The 19269-nt window shown below is 36.0% G+C and overlaps 2 protein-coding genes across 2 annotated transcripts in view; both read right to left on the bottom strand.

Moving 5' to 3' along the window:
- The window catches only part of LOC308269496 (uncharacterized protein), a gene marked incomplete at both ends in the record, with an annotated part of 48430 nt that extends 47387 nt beyond the window's left edge, over positions 1–1043 (bottom strand). The window contains one exon of the mRNA XM_080704861.1: positions 119–1043. Coding sequence (XP_080560987.1) covers positions 119–1043 — 925 coding nt within the window. The remainder of the gene's footprint in view (positions 1–118) is intronic.
- Positions 1044–8559: 7516 nt separating this feature from the next.
- LOC308269497 (uncharacterized protein) overlaps positions 8560–19269 on the bottom strand; it is a gene marked incomplete at both ends in the record, with an annotated part of 61065 nt that continues 50355 nt past the window's right edge. The window contains one exon of the mRNA XM_080704862.1: positions 8560–9353. Within this exon, the coding sequence (XP_080560988.1) occupies positions 8560–9353 (794 nt within the window). The remainder of the gene's footprint in view (positions 9354–19269) is intronic.

Below are 19269 nucleotides of genomic sequence, written 5' to 3' on the forward strand. Positions count from 1 at the left end.
ACTGCCTCCTCGCAAGGAAAATAATTATGTAAAAACTCAAAGACCATATTTAGAAACCAATAATCTTTTTATATAAACTTAAAATTCTTTTACATCAGCAAACTCCCTTATTTCTTTAACAACAATGCAATTCTTTTGACCGAGTCACTGAAGGCCTGCTTTACTTGCTTGTTTCTCAAGGTGTAAATGAAGGGGTTCAGCATCGGGGCGATGGAAGTAGTGAGGATGGTCACACTCTTATTAATGGCCACTGATTCCTTTGCTGATGGCTTAACGTAGATGAAGATGCAGCTGCCATAGGTGATGGAGACCACAATCATGTGGGAAGAGCAGGTGGAAAAGGCTTTTTTCCTTTGCTGGGGAGAAGGGAATTGCAGAATGGTCTTAATGATGTATATGTAGGAGAGAACCACGCACACAAGGGTCATGATAAAGGTCAGTACAGCACAAGCTAAGACCATGTGCTCTATGAGCCATGTTTCTGTGCATGAGATCTTTAGGATGGGGGATGCATCACAGGCAAAATGATCAATGACATTAGAGTCACAGAATTTCAGATCCAGGCCCAGGCCAAGTGGCGGGAGGATGATCAACAAGCCAGCTGTCCAGCAACAAAGGATGAGTCTCCTACAGACCCTGTGGTTCATGATGGTCACGTAATGCAGAGGTTTGCAGATGGCTACATATCGATCATAGGACATGGTGGCAAGGAGAAAAAATTCTGTTACACCAAAGAGATCAGTAAAAAAAATTTGAATGACACATTCATCATATGTGATTGTCTTATCACCTGTTGATATGTTGTACAAGTATCTGGGAATACACGCAGTTGTAAATGAGATTTCTAAGAAGGAGAAATTTTGTAGGAAAAAATACATGGCGGTTTTGAGGTGTGGATCCATGAGGGTGAGGGAGATGATTGTCAGATTTCCAGTCACACTCAGCATGTAGGTGAGAAACAGGAAGATGAAAATCACAACCTTCAGTTGTGGGTCATCAGTCAGACCCAGCAGGATAAATGTTGTTATTGTGTGGTTCCTCATACCTGGATCCTGACTTCTGTTCAATCTGTGCTTAAAATTCAGAGACGTTTGTGTAGACATTCCTGTGATGAACACAGGAAGGAAAACTTATTCAGATGTATTTACATATATTGTTTAGGAATAGTATCAATTCACTGATAGCTTAGGTTCTGCCATTGTGTGTGTGTGTGTGTGTGTGTGTGTGTGTGTGTGTGTGTGTGTAGTCCTGGGAATTGAACTCAGGGATATTCTACCTCTGAGCTACATCCTAGCCCTATCTTATTTTATTTGAAAACATGTGTGTGTGTGTGTGTGTGTGTGTGTGTGTGTGTGTGTGTGTATGTTCTAGGAATTGAACTCAGAGGCATGTTATATCCCCAGACCAATTTTATTTCTTATTTGGAAACAGAGCCCTGGTTCCTGAGTGCCTCACCAAATTGCTGAGGCTGTCCTTGAGCCTGCGATCCTCCAGTTTCAACCTTCCAAGTACTAGGATTTCAAGTGTGAGCCATCATGTCAGGTTTATTTTCAAATTTTGATACAGGGTCTTACTAAGTTGCTAAGGACCTTGCTTAGTTGCCGAGGCTGCCCTCAAACCTGCGATCCTCCTGTCTCATCCTCCCAAGTACTGGAATTATAAGAGTGTGCCGCTATGCCCAGCATCATCGTGTACTTTTGGTCATTTCAGGGTAGATTAAAAACAAAACAAAACAAAAGAAAAATTACCTTATCTATACCACATTATGAAATGTTATGGGTACTTCCTTCTTATTGCATTTTAAGATTCTTATTTTAGCTGCACCTGGGATTTAATTTTTCCAAACAGATTTGATGCTAGTGTTTTGTGAGATTCAGAGTTCTTCATTACTCACAGGCTGAATCTTTAACTCCATCATATTCATTTTCTTAAAGTTTTGCTGTTGACAAAGTTTGGGGTTAATTAAACAGGCTCTCTAGATCTCTGAGATCTGGTATTACAAGTATTAACATTTGAATTTTCTTTAAACAACTTCTTCCTTACTTATTTCCTTGACTCTCCCTCAAAATATATTGCTTAAAATTATACTCTTTTCCTCTTATGATACAGACAATAAGGTGTGTTTTGAGGGCAAATTTATTGTATGGAATGTTTATGTTAGGCAGAAAATATATACCTCATAAAAATCATCACAATAGTTTTTTAGTTTTCAATATCTTTAAATTTGGAACACGCATCCAATAAATTGTATCAACATCATCAATGCCAAAATTTTATCAGCTTTAAATTATTAAATATTTCTTCAAGTATGACTTGATTTCACTGCAACTCAGTTTTTTCACCATACAATGAAAATATTATCCTTTATACATATACTATGCTGAAAATTAAGTTAATATATAAAATATTAATAAAAGTACCTGGCTAATCATGAATAATATTTTAAGTATTTCAGTGTCTTGGTCCTTAAAGATTTTCTTTTTATTGGTCCCATTCATTCAATTGTTAATTACTGAAATCATGTTTTTTCCCCTCTCTGCTTTTAATTAAATAATTTATTCAAAGTTTATCAAATATCTTCCTTTTTCTGTTGAAGTTTAGGAAATTTTCTTTCTTTCTTTTTTTTGCAGTACTAGAAATGGAACCCAGGGGCATTCTACTTCCAAGCTACACCTCCAACCCCCCCTTTTTTATTATTCTTTATTGTTTTGAAACAGGGTCTCTCTGATTTGCAAAGGGTCTCACTAAGTAGCTGAGGCTGTCCACGAACCGTGATCCTCAAGCATGTACCACCATGCCCGACTGTGTATTTTCAACAATACGATATTCATAGCCTTCTCTCGTAACTTTCCTTATTGCCACATGCATGTTGCTCTGTAATTTCTAGACATTCATTTTCTAGCTGGCGTCTTTTATGTTTGTCATTCTTAATGCTTCATTACTTACTAGCCTATGTACTGCCTTTGAGTGTGTTTAAAAAACTTCTGATCTCTCTTTTGTTTTGTTTGATTTTGTTTTGTGGTACTGGGAGTGGAAACCAGGGGCCTCTTATCTCTGGGCTCTACCCCCCAGATCTATTTTATTTTTTATTAGAAATAGGGTCTTGCTAAATTGCAGAGGCGGCTTCAAACCTGTGACCCTTCTGTCTCAGTCTCCCAAGTACTGGGATTACAGGTGTGAACCACCATGTCTGGCTCGATTTCCCTTACCGCATTCTCTTTCTCCCCCTCTATTCTTTATAAGCAAACCAGCATGTTATAATAATTGAACCCTTGTTATATACTAGATACTGAAGTGAGCCCTTCACATGAATTATCCATCTGCTGTAATCTTCCCTTTAATGCTCTATGTTTCTCCATAGCTCCCAGTTCCCAGTTTCATCATACTCAATCATTAGTTTCTAGCTTTTAGTTTTCAGAAATCTGTGTTGGCGATGTTACTTTTAAGAGCACTGATATTATACTACTTTTAGATGACCTCTTTCACTGTTGCTTAGTATAATTTTATCAGTGATTATACAGTATTCAAGATTAAAGCACTCCAAAAATAATATTTAGTTAATACCACCTTAGAGTTTCCATTTTTTATCTTAATAGAGTCTGGAGAAACTCATTTAATAGAGGCATATAGGACCCAAGTCTCAAAAAAGGAGAATGTAACTGAAAGGACAGAATTTATTATACTTACACTTCTGGGAGTCAATCACAGTCTTCCTTGGTTAGTAGTTTGCATATGCTTATAGATATGATTTGAATATGAACATAATATTGAAAATGAACATGAAAATTTCTAGTCACTACCAATTGAATCTTGTCATCCCCATAGTGAACAGTAGCCTGGAACATATACTTTTCTTGAATTTTCTATTTTTAATCAATTGCATCAACTTTTTCACAATAGATGTAGTGCTATCATAAGCCCAGGAAATATTTTAAAAATATTTTTGATCACTAAAAAGAAATGGATTCAAATGAACTCCTGGTAGTCTTGGCAAAGCTGATGTTCTGAGCTTTTTTGCTCAGAAAAAGGATTTTCTAATTTCAAGTTTGATATTTATTTTATTTGCCAAATCTAAAAAAAACCCCAAAGGAGTCCTTGGTGACCCAGGTTAAAAAAATCACTAATGAATCATCTGTATAATTAACTTGGGGAAAAAATCAAATTTCCCACAGTAACAGTGGATACGTGGCCTTTAGAGACAGGAGAATACATGCGGATCATCTGAAAGAAACTGGTAGGAAAACACCAAGAATCTAATTAAAAGCAAAACCTAGACCATTTTATTTCAATTAATTTCTATCATGCAAAGTACTTAAACTAAGTCTCCTTTTCTGCTTTATCAATTTCTCGTATAGTGAATAAATTACATATTAAGATTTGAAAATATTATTGAGCTTTACTTTTTCAGAATGTTATTTTATATTGCAAACTATAAAACTTCTTCAGTCAAAATAAATAATAGCTAGGTGTGGTGGGGCACTTTTGTAATCCCATTACTTGGGAGGCTGAGACAAGAGGATCACAGGTTTCAGGCCAGCTTTAGCAACGCAGCAAAACTCTCAGCAACCTAGTGAGACACTGTTTCAAAGCAGGAAGCAAGCAAGCAAATGAACAAAAGGGGAGGATGGTGTAGTTTGAGGGTGGAATGTCCTTGGGGTTCATCTCCCAATATATAATATTATATATTTCTGAATAATAAATTTCAGCAAACATTCCTAGATTCAACTGAGAGCATTCTAAAATAAAGCAGAAATAGAAGTTTATTTTCATACTGTAAAATATTTGATGTTTAAAATTGTGTGTAAAAATTTTTTTGTGTGATACTGGGGATGGAACCTAGGAGGGTTCTGCATCTGAGCTACAGCTCCAGCCCTAATTTTTATTCTTTATTTTTAACCAGGGGCTCACTAAGTTGCGGAGGGTCTAAGTAGCTGAGGCTGGCTATGAACCTGTGATCTTCCTGTCTCAGCCTCCCAAGTACTGGGGATTACAAGTGCATGCCACCATGCCTCGCTTGTGTTAATTTTTTTTTTTTTGTAGGTCTGGAGATGAAATCCAGGGGCATTTGACCTTTGAGCTACACCCCATTCCCTATGTTTTATTCTTTTTTTGAAACAAGTGTTAATTTTTTTTTTTTTTTTGGTAGTACTGGGGTTCCTGGAAACCCTTCTACCTCCAGACTACACTCCCAGACACATTTTATATTTTTATTTGGAAACAGGGTCTCTTAAGCCAGAGAGGCTGGCTTCGAACCAGCACGATCTTCCTGTCTCTGCCTCCCAAGTGCGGGGATTACAAGCATGCACCACCACGCCCGGCTACAAGTGTTAAAATTTAATACCCCAGAATCTCTATGGCTTCAAATCCATTGGAAGGTCCACACAATTTGAAATTCTTTCTGCCATAAAATTGGCTCTGTAATTTCTCCTGCCAGAAACATAATAGAATCTACTGTATCAAGTATTATTGGGCTAAATAAATTTATCCAATATACTAAGTACAAGGATATTTGAAACTCATTTAAGATACATATATTTTTATTATTAATATTATTTTAATTGACAAACCATAATTATGTACAGTTTTGGCATACAATATGTTGTTTTTATGTATATGTACAGTATGGAATGGAAATCAAGCTAATTAACATATCTATCACCTTACTCATTTCTTGTGGATAGTGATTTTAATTTGCCTTCTGTGTCTTTGAATAGCTGTTTTGTAATTTGCAGTATATTGTTATTGGATATATTGTATAATGACTCAAAAACTTATCTTCCTGTTGAACTAAAACCTTTTTATCCTTTGTTCAACAATAGAAGAAAGTATATTAGTTGTTGCCCCAGCCTGGGTGGAAAGGTGGAGTGATATGAGTGAAGAGTGACTCAAAGGGTACAGGTTCCTTTGGGCTAATGAACATGTTCTAAAGTTTGATTATGGGGGTGGGATGTAGCTCAGTAGGCAGAGCGCTTGCCTGGCAAGTGCACCGCCCTGGGTTCGATCCCCAGTCCAAAAAGACAAAAAAAAAAAAAAAAAAAGAAGACCCTCTTTAAAGTTAGATTATGGAGCTGCATGCATAGATTTGTAAATATCTCCAAAATAATTTATTGTGTATTTAGTTGTATAACAGTAATTTACACTTCAACTTTATTGTATATAAATTACATAATAAAGGTATTTTATTATTATTTTTGTTACAAATATTTAAGATGAACAATGGGACATTTTGATGTACCTTTGAGCTGTTTGAAAAAGAGCTGCAACAAAAAAGAAAAGATTTAAAGAAGCCAGATAAAGCCGGGCGTGGTGATGCACGCTTGTAATCCCTGCACTTGGGAGGCTGAGACAGGAGAATCGCGCAGATTTGAAGCCAGCCTCAGCTGGCTTAAGAGACCCTATTTCCAAATAAAAAATATAAAATAGGTCTGGGAGTGTAGCCTGGAAGTAGAAGGCCCTTGGGTTCCATCCCCAGTACCACCATCAAAAAAAAAAAAAAAAAAAAAAAAAAAAAAAAAAAAAAGAAGCCGGGTGACTTGCTAAAAATCTCGTAACTAATAGGAATGGTGATAGTATCTGAATTTAGAAACTAGTACCCCAAGGCTAATATTTTAAACAGTGAACAATTTTGAAAAACCCAAAATGAAATAAAAAGAAAAACCCAAAGTGCCTTGATTTTATATCTTCTACTATGGGACACACAATCAACATGATAGAATCTGAGTGTATCTGTTAGGAAGAAAAAATATTTGCTATTCAACCAATCAACGTGATGCGAGTCAAAAGGTATAAACTTTTATTTATGTAAGATGAATACATCTAGAGACCTAATATATCTTATGAGGACTATACTAATAATGTTATATTTCATACTGAAAATTTGATAACAGAAATTAGGAGATTTTACCAGAAACAAAAAAGGAAACTTTACAATGATGGGAATGTTCTTTTGCTTGACTGTAGTGATCATTTCACCACATCTACCAATATCACGTTGTATACTTTAAATGTATACTATAAAATAAATAAAATGATACATAAAGTGATAGTGCATAAAAGTGGAAGAGAAATTTGAACTATATTTTCACTGAAAGCAGCATGGAAAGATAAAAATGCAGGAAGCATATTAATGTTAAAATCAAAATAACAAATTTATCTTTGATTTTTTTTTCAGGTCTGGGGATGGAACCCAGGGGCATTCGACCTTCAAGCTACACCACCTGCCCTATTTTTTATTCTTTATTTTGAAACAAGGTCTCACTGAGTTGCAGAGGGCCTCACTAAGTAGCTGAGGCTGTCCGCAAACCGCGATTCTCCAGTCTCATCCTCCCGAATGCTGGTATTACAAGCGTGCGCCACCACACCTGGCTCTTATCTTTGATTTTAAACACTTTGACATATTTAGTTATTTTTTCATTGAAAATATTTTTCCTCTTTATTCTGTTATAATTATTTGAATACATTTGATGTTGTTTTTATAGTTGAGAAAGGCATGCTTTTAAGACATTTGAAAGGCCGAGCACTATTTATACTCAAGGGAACAACATATTGATAAAGTAGCTGTGTTCAGTATTGACTGTTTATTAAAAGATATAGACAGATAAGGAGAAAATGCTGATAGACACACAAGATGGATCTCCTAGTGGGTTTTTGTGTTTTGGGAATACATAGGATTGGACAGGGAAAAAGTTCTCAGTAGAAGTGAATTTCAGTTTGATAATCAAAGGCTGAAAAAATGAGTCAAAAGCATCTTTGATAAGAAACAGCGTATAGAAAAAAAAAAGAGATATAAAAGCGGAGGGGAACCTCCGAAACTAATCTCCAGAGGAATTGTACTTCCCCAGCCACTGGTATCCACCTTTCTACTCTCAACTTCTATGAGATCAAGTTTTTATATTTATTCTACATGTAGGGAGGTTTTTGTCTGCCTGTGCCTGGTTTATTTCATTTGATATAATCATCATCAAGCTCCATCTTGCAAGATAGAGTTTCATCCTATGCTATGGCTGAATGGCACACCTTGCTGTATGTGTACCATATTTTTTTCATCCATTCTTTAGTTGATGGACATTTAGGTTATCTCCATTTCTTCTCTTTACCTCTGAGAGTACATGGGAGGAGTTTTTCTTCTGATTTTGTTTCCCTCTCTATTTTTTAGTGCCTATAACAGCACCTGCCCTAAAGAAGTACCTAATACATATTTATTAAGTCAATGAATAAATCATGTACCTAATACATATTTATTAAGTCAATGAATAAATCATTTGAAAATTTTGGATGGGAAGAAACAGTGATGACCATTCCTTATTCTTTTTTTTTTTGAAAATTTAAAACTCAAAGATTTGCTTCTACTTTATCTTATTTTTGTATTCTTAATTTGAAAATGAATGCAAGATTTAAATGTTTGAAAGCTATTACATGCCTATTATGGAATAATGTGATTTTAAGAGGTTTGGGGAGAAGATGATCCTGAATTGGCATCAGCAAAAGTGAAACTTTGAAGTAGTCACACTAGAGGGTTTGGAAAGTTCACTGCATATGTTCACTGCACTTTACATTCCCTTACTTTCTGGAAAATATTAAAATTCTTTTGACTGAGTCATTGAAGGCTTGTTTGACTTGTTTGTTCCTCAGTGTGTAAATGAAGGGGTTCAGCATAGGAGCAATGGAGGTAGTGAGGACGGTCACACCCTTGTTAATGGCCACCGATTCCTTGGCTGAAGGATTGATATAGATGAAGATGCAGCTGCCATAGGTGATGGAGACCACGATCATGTGGGAAGAGCAGGTGGAAAAGGCTTTTTTCTTTTGCTGGGAAGAAGGGAATTGTAGAATGGTCTTGATGATATAAACGTAAGACAGAATGACACACATGAGTGTCATAATGAGGGTCAGTACAGCACAGATGATAACAGTCTGTTCCATAAACCATGTATTTGAACAAGAGATTTTCAGCAGGGGAGATGCATCACAGATGAAATGATCAATGATATTAGAATCACAGAACTCCAGATTGAGGCCGAGGCTAAGTGGGGGGATTATAATACACAGGCCAGCAACCCAACAACAAAAGACAAGTCTTCTGCAGACGATGCTACTCATGATGGTCACATAATGCAAGGGCTTGCAGATGGCCACATAGCGATCATAGGACATGGCAGCCAGGAGGAAAAACTCAGTTATACCAAAGAGGTCCGTAAAAAACACTTGGCCGACACAGGCATTATAGGTAATCATCTTGTCCCCTGTTGCTATGCTGTATAAGTATCTGGGAATACATGCAGATGTGAATGAGATCTCTAAGAACGCAAAATTTTGTAGGAAATAGTACATGGCTGTTTTAAGGTGAGGATCCACTAAGATGAGGGAGATGATAGCCAGGTTTCCCGTTACACTCAGCATGTAGGTGAAAAAGAGAAAAATAAAGAGGAGAACCTGCAGTTGGTGGTCATCTGTCAGTCCCAGTAGAATGAAAGTTATTACTGTATTATTCCCCATTGCTGATTTCTGACTTCTGTTATATCTGCATGTAACATTCAGATATTTTGTTGTAGATTATTACCAGTTTTAACTATTATCATTCAGGTTTTTCTTATTCATTACGGTTTTAAAAATTATTACATTTTAAATGCATGCTCTGTAAGGATTCCTTCTAACTCCTGTGGGTCTGTCATCCTTACTTTTATTGGTGCATTGTGTTATACATAATAATGAGGTTCAGAGTGACAGAAATATACATGCATATGACACTTTCTCTATTATACTTGCTTGACATGTTAAAAAAGTGCTAATATGTGTCTGACACTTTGGGATCACTGCACATTACAGTCTCTTGAGGTCTCTATTTTAGCTTTCTGATTAAAAATTTTCATTGTTTGTTTTTGTTTATTGCACATATATGTTTTCCCCAGAATACCTTCAAATTGTAGCATGCATATATACATTTGCATATGTGTGTGTATGCACACACACAGACACAGGCGCGCGCGCGCACACACACACACACACACTCCCAAGCTTCTCTCTTGACACTGCCTCTGTCTTAGGCTTCCTGTTGCTAAGTAATCACTTAAAATTTATGGTGGTATATAATACAGAATGATATAATACACAATATATGATGTATTTCTGAGAATTTATCATTCTTTTGGGGTTCTGGAGATATGTTTACATAATTATATACCTTGGTTTTTAGAATATACTTTTATTGATGCACTGTAATCTCACATTGCAATGAATTCAAAGTATAGGGACATATATGCATGCAGGACTTGGTGCGCTCTCCCCCAACCGCTTCCACCCCACTCCCTCCCTATATCTTACTTTTGGTATAAGGTTGACAATATAAGTAATATATTTCTGAATAGCTATAAAATTTAACATTTAAATGTCAACATTTTCTTGTGCATAAACATCTCCCTAAAATTACATTTGCATATTTAAAGAAACCAGATGCTATCAATAAAATGTGCTACCAAATATGGAAATTATCACTAACATTTCCTCTTTTTGAGAGGTAGGTAAAGTATTTTTTCTCTTTCAGAGCATAATAAAATTTACACAAAAGTAAATATAATTAAAATGATAAGCTTATGGCACTTACTATTTTAATAGTCAATCATATTTGTTGTTGGTTGTTGAAAACACACAACCTTAAAAAATATCTAAATTGAAAATAGTAAATGAGATGAAGATTTTCTTATAAACTTCTGATCACTTTTGCTTATGAATCCATTGTCAAATTTAAGATAACTCTAGGTGGCACAGATCTCAGTAGTATCCATTTTCAATCAGTTACTTGAACTTTCTTGCATTATTTTAAATCCCTAAAAAAAAAAAAAGAAAAAGAAAAAAGAAAAAATGAAAAGGAAAGGAAACATTGTAACACAAGGGCAGTACACTGTTAGGAATCTTCTCCTGTTTGTCTCCTCAGACAAAGAGCATCTTCCCTCTACCTACCTTAAGGCTTGCTCTATTTGATAAAAATGCAACCAAATGAAAATCAAAGTCCCTGGTGACCTACAAACAGTCACTAATGAACCTTTTGAGCAACCAAATTTGAAATTAAAACAACTATGCTGGCTTTGGCTTCTTTGGAGACAGTGCCCTTGGAGACAGAAGGATGCAGCAGTGGATAAAGGCCAGGAGGATGATTGAAGAATCAGATTAAAAAATAAAACACAACTTTAGCTCCCCTTTACTCTTGCTTTACATAAACTAAAGTTAAACCTATGGGAGAATCATGTAGAAGCACATTTCTCATTTAAAGTTCATCACATGAATTACTTACTATATTTGGGGAGTTTTAATTAGGTAAGAAAAATAGGAAAATATATAAAATAAAATAATTTCTGCTGCTTACATAATAGTATATACAATTCTCCTTTCTTTCTTTCTTTCTTTCTTTCTTTCTTTCTTTCTTTCTTTCTTTCTTTCTTTTTTTTTCAGCACTGGGGACTGAATCCAAGGGCATTCTACCTCTGAGCTATACCCACAACCCTATTTTTTTTTTATTCTATTTTGTTTTTGGTGGTACTGGGGATGGAATTCTTCTACCTCTGGGCTACACTTCCAGACCTATTTTATATTTTATTTGGACACAGGGTCTCTTAAGCCAGCAAGCCTTATTCTTAATTTGAAACAGGGTCTCACTGAGTTACAAAGGGCCTCACTTGCCTGGTGTGGTGGCGCAGGCTTGTAATCCCCATGCTTGGGAAGCGGAGACAGGAGGATCGCGCAGGTTCGAAGAGTCTCGTTGGCTTAAGAGACCCTGTTTAAAAAAATATACATATATGTATATACATATATGTATACATATATGTATACATATATATATATCTGGGAGTGTTGCCCTGAGGTAGAAGGGCTCCATCTCTAGTACCACCAAAAAAACCAACCCCCCCAGAACCACCACCACCACCACCACCACCACCAACAACAACAACAAAACAACAACAAAGGGCCTCATTAAGTAGTAGCTTAGGCTGTCTGCGAACCCAGATACTCCTGTCTTAGCTTCCCAAATGCTGGAATTACAAGTGTATGCTACCATGCCCAGCTCTGATTTTCATTTTTCTACAAATATATCAGTATATTTATAATTGATGTTTAAAAACAACATTAATGACCTAATTTGTATAATTAATGTCAGATATTCTTACTTTTTAAAACATACTACAAATTAGCCAGCCGTGATGGTGCACGCTTGTAATCCCTGTGCTTGGGAGCTGGACAAAGTAGGATCGCGCAGGTTTGAAGCCATCCATGCTGGCTTAAGAGACACTGTTTCCAAATAAAAATATAAAGATAGGTCTGGGAGTGTAACCTGCAGGTAGAAGGGTTTCCAAGAACCCCAGTACTACCAAAAATAAATGAATGAATGAATGAATAAATAAATAAATAAATAAAACATACTATAAATTAATACACATATAATTATGTATGAACCATTTATTGCAATTATTTCTCTTAAAATTAATTTAGTTGACATATAATTGTCCATAGTTACAGGGTATAGTGTGACATTTTGATACATGCATACAATGTATAATGATCAAATCAGAGTAATTAACATAACCATCATTTCAAACATTTTCTATGTTTTGTTGGAAACATTCAAAATCATATCTCTTAGCTATTTTGTATATCCATCAACTTATTGTTAACTCTAGTCACCCTACTACACTATAGAACACTAGTATGTTCTACATTTTTGAAAATGCTATTTTGAGCATTTTAATTGGGATTACACTTGTAATCCCAATATTTGGAAGGCTGAGACAGGAGGATTGCAGGTTCACGGCTAGCCTCAGCAACTTAGTGAGGCCATCTGCAACTTAGTGAGACCCTGTTTCAAAATAAAATAATAAAATTGGGCTGGAGGTGTAGCTCAGAGATAGAATGCCCCTGAGTTTCATACCTAGCACTACACACACACACACACACACACACACACACACACACACACAAAGAAAATACTACTTTCTCTGTACTTTGTCATACATCAGTATACTATGTATATGTGGGAGTACTTTTACACTCTATTCTTTCTACTAATCTATTTGTTATTTATTTGATGATTTTCTATTTTTCTTATGTAAGCACTCAGTGCTATAAAACTTCTTCTTAATACTGCCTTCAAAGTGCCCCAAAGGTTTTGATATGTTTTATCTCTATTTTCATTTGTTTCTAGAAATTTCCTGATTTCACCCCTTACTATGACCCATTCTTTTTATTCAGCAGTGTGGTATTCAGTCTCCACATGTTGTGGTTTCTCTGGGTCTTCTTATAGTTGATTTCTAATTTCATTCCATTATGGTCTGAAAAGAGACAGGAAAGTACGTCATATATTTTGAATTTGCTAGTGCTCACTTTGTGGCCCAGGATGTGATAGATTTTGGAGAAGGTTCCATGAACAGCTGAGAAAAATGTGAACTCTGATGTAGTTGGGCAAAATATTCTATATGTGTCTAATAGATCCATTTTATTAATGGTATTTTTTGGTCTGAGGCATCTTTACTGGCCTTTTGTCTAGAAGATTAGTCAAATGGTGTGACGGGGTGTTGAAATCTCCCAGTATTATTGTATTGGGATTTATGTTTAGCTTAATGTCACAAAGAGTTTGTTTTATAAAATTAGCTGCACCTATGTTTGAATCATAAATGTTGACTATCATTATTTCCTCTTGTTAAATTGTTTCTTTTACCAGTAAAAAATGACCTGCTTTGTCTCTTCTAATAAGCTTAGGCTTGAAGTCTAGCTTGTCTGATATCATAGTTGCTACTCTTGCTTGTATTTGAGTTCCCTTGGCATGGGAACTCACTTGCTTCAGCCCTTTATCTTAAGTTTGTTACCATCTTTACTTGTAAGATGATTTTCTTGCAGGCAGCAGACAGATGGATTTGGTTTTTTAATTTATTTTACCACTTTATATATATTTTTATTGGGACTTGAGGTCATTTATGTTCAATGTGATTATTGAGAGATGATTTTTTTTGGTGGTACTGGGGATAGAACCCAGGGGACTTCTACCTCCGGGCTATACTCCCAGACCTATTTTATGTAGTTTTTGGAAACAGGGTCTCTTAAGCCAGCTGAGGCTGGTTTCGAACCCACACAATCCTCCTGTCTCAGCCTCCTAAGCATGGGGATTACAAGCATGTGCCACCATGCCTGGCGTGAGAGATGATTTTTAATTCCTAACATGTTGAGATTATACTTCTGTCTGAAATAGTGTTTATTGTTTTTTGTTTAGTTGTCTGCTGGATGGAAATTCTTGTTTCTTTGGTTCTGGCATGCATTACTTATTTCTTCTTTGCAGTTAATCTCTTTGAGTATTTTCTTTAGTGCTGGTTTTGAAGACATAAATTCCTTCAGCTTTTGTTTGTCATAGAAGATTTTTATTTCCCCATCTAATTTGAGTGATAGTTTTGCTGGGTAGAAAATTTTTGGCTGCAAGTTGTTTTCTTTCAGAGTTTGGAATATGTTATTCCAGGCCCTTCTGGCTTTCATGACTTGGTTTGGGAATTCTGGAGTGATTCTAATTGGTCTGTTTCTGAATGTCACTTGATCTTTTTTTTTTTTTCCTTTATGATTCTCTATTTGGCTTCTCCATTGGTTAATTTGACTATTATGTGGTGTGGGGAACCTTTTCTCTGATCTTGTCTAAAGGGGATTCTATAAGTTTCCTGTACCCGTGTATCAATCTCCTGCTCTCTGTTTGGAAAATTTTCTTTTCTTTTTTTTTTTTTTTGTTTGTTCTTAGCTTATTTTTTTTTTAAAGGGGTTCTTTTTTTTTTGTCTTTTTTTTTGGACTGGGGATCGAACCCAGGGCAGTGCACTTGCCAGGCAAGCACTTTGCCACTGAGCTACATCCCAGCCCGAAAATTTTCTGATATTACTTTTTTGAAAAGATTGTTGAGCCCTTTGGTTTCACCTTCTTTTCCTCCTTTATGTCAATTATTCTTAGGTTAGCTCTTTTAAGATGGGTCCATACTTCTTCACTGTCCAATTCATGCTGTAGAGTTGTTTTTTCTAGGTTATTTACTAGAAATATACTAACATTTGTTTTTGGAGTGATCATCTTCTAGGAGTGAAATTCTATTCTCGTCTAAACAATTGTTTATAGTTTGAATTGATGCCTTCACTTTAATGATTGTATCTTTAATTTTTTTCAGACTCTATAAATTCTTTTTCGAACTCCTGTATAATTTCTACAGTTACATTCCTGATTTGACCTTCTGGAGATCTCTGCAATTCTGTGTTCTCAGGTTCTGTTACTGTGGTTTTGTGGGCGCTCATTGCTTCCTTGTTATTCTTCCTTCTCATGCTTTCAGAAGTTTTATCTGTTGCTTTTGGTAGATTTCTCTCAGTCTCTAGGCATTACCTGGTATATTCAAGGGCACATTTAATGTATTCAACAGTGAATGTTGAGTGAGGAGGAAGGTGAAGTTGTAAATTGAACAAAGTGTAAAGCCTCAGATAGGATCAAATAGAATGAGAGTATGAGTTTGGTAAGGTAGTATATACTAGAGATTAGAGATAGTGAAAATATAGTAGTATTCTAGTAACCAATGCAGAGTTTCTGGTATAGAGATATAAAGTAGATTTATTACAGGATGAGGAAGAGAGAAGAAGAGAGAAAAAAAGAAAAAAGAAAGAAAAGGGATAGAAGAGAGTAGGTATATACAAGGGAAGAAGCTTGGGAGAGGGTTTGGGAAGAGGGTAAAAAAACAGGCATACACACTCACACACACACACACAAAGATTAAAAAAAACCCAAACAATACCACAACAAATTAATTAACTTAGAAATAAATGACTATTCAATAGACAGGGCCTCTGCAGTCTCTTTCTGTGCAGATACTGAGTTCCACCAGCACCTTTCCTGCTGTAAGCCTGGTTCTCTGAGTCTTTCTCAGTCTATGAAGATGGTCAGTATTAATGGGGCTGGATCTAATGTTAAGTGCAGGTCATGCTCCATGCTTTTCTCAGATGTGGAGTCTTGGTTTCTCCCTGCCTCCATAGATGTTGTATGCCTCTGAGGACTGGGGGACATTCTAAACCCATACCATCATGTGGGTTTCTGATGCCTCACTGTGGTACAGTCTGTGTTTCCTTTACTCTTTCACAAGTAAAGTAACCTTCCCTTGATCAGGGAGGGTTAAGTTGAGAACTTCTGAATCATTTCTTAACTCCTTTCTGGTTCAGTTTAAGATTTTCAGAGTCTACCGTGCACCAAGGAGCTTTGCTGATGTTCTATTGGGTGGGGGAGGGGAAGATCCTCTCCCTGTCCCCAGACACTGCAGTCTTGGTCGTGTCCTTAGAGCACCTTGAGGCCCATGCTTATGGTGGGCTTCACTCCTGTGCTGTTGTCCGAGGGCCTAGAGGTACTTTCTGGTCCGTGCAGATGCTGCTTATACTAATTTGGTGCCAGGTCTGGTTCTGCAATAGAGTTATGATTTTTTGGTACAGGGCCCTCAGATTCTCCACCACATAAATTGGCACCCTCCCAGCTTGTGCTGGGAGCAGCAGTGAATTACAGCTCCCAGTCACCAGGAGGGTGAACAAACCATACACAGTACTCTACAGTGTGCTGTGTCACTGAGCCATCATGTAGATGAGGTGTACTGAGTATATTTTCTACTTGTGTTGGGTTTGTAAGGACACGACCCCTATTATAAGTCAAGACGCATGCCTAGTTTACTTAAATAATATTCTCTTTTGTACTCATTATTTTGGAAATTTGGCCTTGAAACAGGTTCTGTGTCATTATGAAATTTTCTCATTTTTTGGTAAGCATGCTAATGACATAAAATGCTTTATATGATTTTTCAGGGGACAAAGCTAAGAAAATCACATGAAGAAATCATTAATTTGCACTGATGTCTGTAATCCTAAATTAACATCAATGGGGAATCAAGTTTTTTTCTTTAAAGTGAGATTCCTTATTCCTACCATCAATATACTTACTAATTTGGTCAATTCTAAAATTTACACAAAATAAAAAATTATTTTCCTGTATCATTAATTAGTAACACACCAACTAAATGAAATGAAAAAGTTATTATGTTACATTTATTCTTTATATTACATTGAGGGTCAAATATACAAAATATCGCACACTACATTTTTTTTTGCTTGTTTTCAAACTTTTGGTCACTTATTTTCTCTGTGCCCAGTGTTGGATTTTCTAAGGAAAGCCACCTTTGAATGACTGAGACAATGATTCCTAGAAAAAGACTGCAGAAAAAAGAATTTAAGTTAACAATGGACCCAAGATTCCCTAATCAATAATCTTCCTTTAGTTATCTAGAGCTCCCTACATCTGATAGTCTTATATTCACAAACATCAAAGTCAGTCACCAAGCCAAAGGTGAGAAGGAGGGAGGGAACAGGGAGTGGGGTGGGAATTGGGGAAGGGCTATATGAGTGAGGTATGCACGTATGCCTCTATCATCTTGTATTCCATTAAGATGTATGACTAGAATGCGCCAAGAAAAAAAAAGAGATAACATCGAAATGTGAGCCAAGGACTTGTTAATATTGTTCTTTAATTAAAATTAGAATAATGCTTGACTTGCAGGGAAATAATTTGTTTATGTAAAGAATTAAAGGACTGGCCTAGGAGAAAAAAAATCAGTTGTGATCTCAATGATATTCTAACTGGAAGAGAAAAAAAGCAAAGACCCTGGATGATAATGACCCCTCAGCATGTAATCTTTTTGACCACTGTCCCCCTGTACCTCCTTGCCTCCTTATCAAAGCCCTTTTGCACTACTGAGATCCTTAAGATGGTCTTTGTCATTTGGGGATGATAGCCCCACCCATCTTCTCAGAACCAGCCCTAAAATAAACTAATTTCCTTCCTAGAAATTGTCATCTCCTATTGGATTTTTTAAAATGTCACATCTTATTTTAGTATACTTTTATTGGTGTATTGTAACTATATATTACAACTAGGTTCAGAGTGATGGAAAGATACATACATGCACATAGCACTTGGTCTATTTCCCTCTGGATGCCACCCCATTCTTCCCCTTTTCCTGTACTTGTTGTTGAGATTGGTATGGATAATTTTATATATGTACATTGAGTTATTTGAACTGTTTCCTTCATCAAGTACTTCTCATCTCCTCCCTTAGTCTCTTTCCACCATTTTACTAGAATATCTTATCTTTTTGTTTATCTGAAGTCCCTTTTATTTGCCAATTTCTCTCTAGCTTGCACATATGAGAAAACACAGATAACCCTTCACTTTCTGAGACTGGCTAATATCACTTAGCATAATATTCCCTAGTTTCATCCATTTTCCTGCAAATAGCACAATTTTGTTCTTTATGGCTGAATTAAATTCCATTGTGTGTATATACCACAATTTTGTTTGTAATCCATTTATTTGTTGGTGGACACCTAGGTTGGCTCCATAATTTGGCTATTCTAAATTATGCTGCTATAAACACAGATATGCATATGTTACTATAATATTATGACTTAAATTTCTTTGGAAAGATACCCAGGAGTGGCAAAACTACCTTTCAAAATTAATGGGGTATTGGCATTTTCTTGGTGAATAGATGTTCTTGGGCTTGGTAACAATTTTCTTTATTGGAAGAACAGCATAGTGGTTAAAAAACTATACTTGAAATAAAAATCTGATTGAAACCCTGTCTCCATAATTTCTAGAATCTGCCATGAGTGTGGATAAGTAATTTCCCTAATTTTTCCCCCTAGTTTTATTTTCAAATCATAATATCATGCAGAAGTTCTATAGCCAGCCAGCCTGCCTTCCTTCCTTCCTTCCTTCCTTCCTTCCTTCCTTCCTTCCTATAGTACTAGGGATTGAACCCAGGGCCTCATGTACACTAGGCAAACACTCTACTACTGAGCTATATTCCCAACATAATTTTAAACATAATTACTTTAAAGAAGAATAAATAGGAGTAATATTTGTGTTAGGTCCTCAGATGCTTTTCTTCTAGTGAGCAATTCATATATTGGGAATATGAATATATTCCCCCAAAGGAATTACTCCTCAAAATGAATTATCTTGATCTCTTGGCACATAGACTTTACCTATGATCCCAGATTACCTGCTAGTTTGTAGTGTCTCAGTGATTGTTTTGGTATGATTATTTTTAATATGACAAGCCTAATGATACTTTATATCATTAGGCTTGACACAACAAATCTACTTTTAATTAAATGACAAAGAGAGAAACTACTGTGTTCTGAAGGTTGTTTGGGATGTTTTAAACGCATCCTATTTTCCCT

This window comes from Muscardinus avellanarius, assembly GCF_963383645.1.
Source record: "Muscardinus avellanarius genome assembly, chromosome: 11".
NCBI lineage: Eukaryota > Metazoa > Chordata > Mammalia > Rodentia > Gliridae > Muscardinus > Muscardinus avellanarius.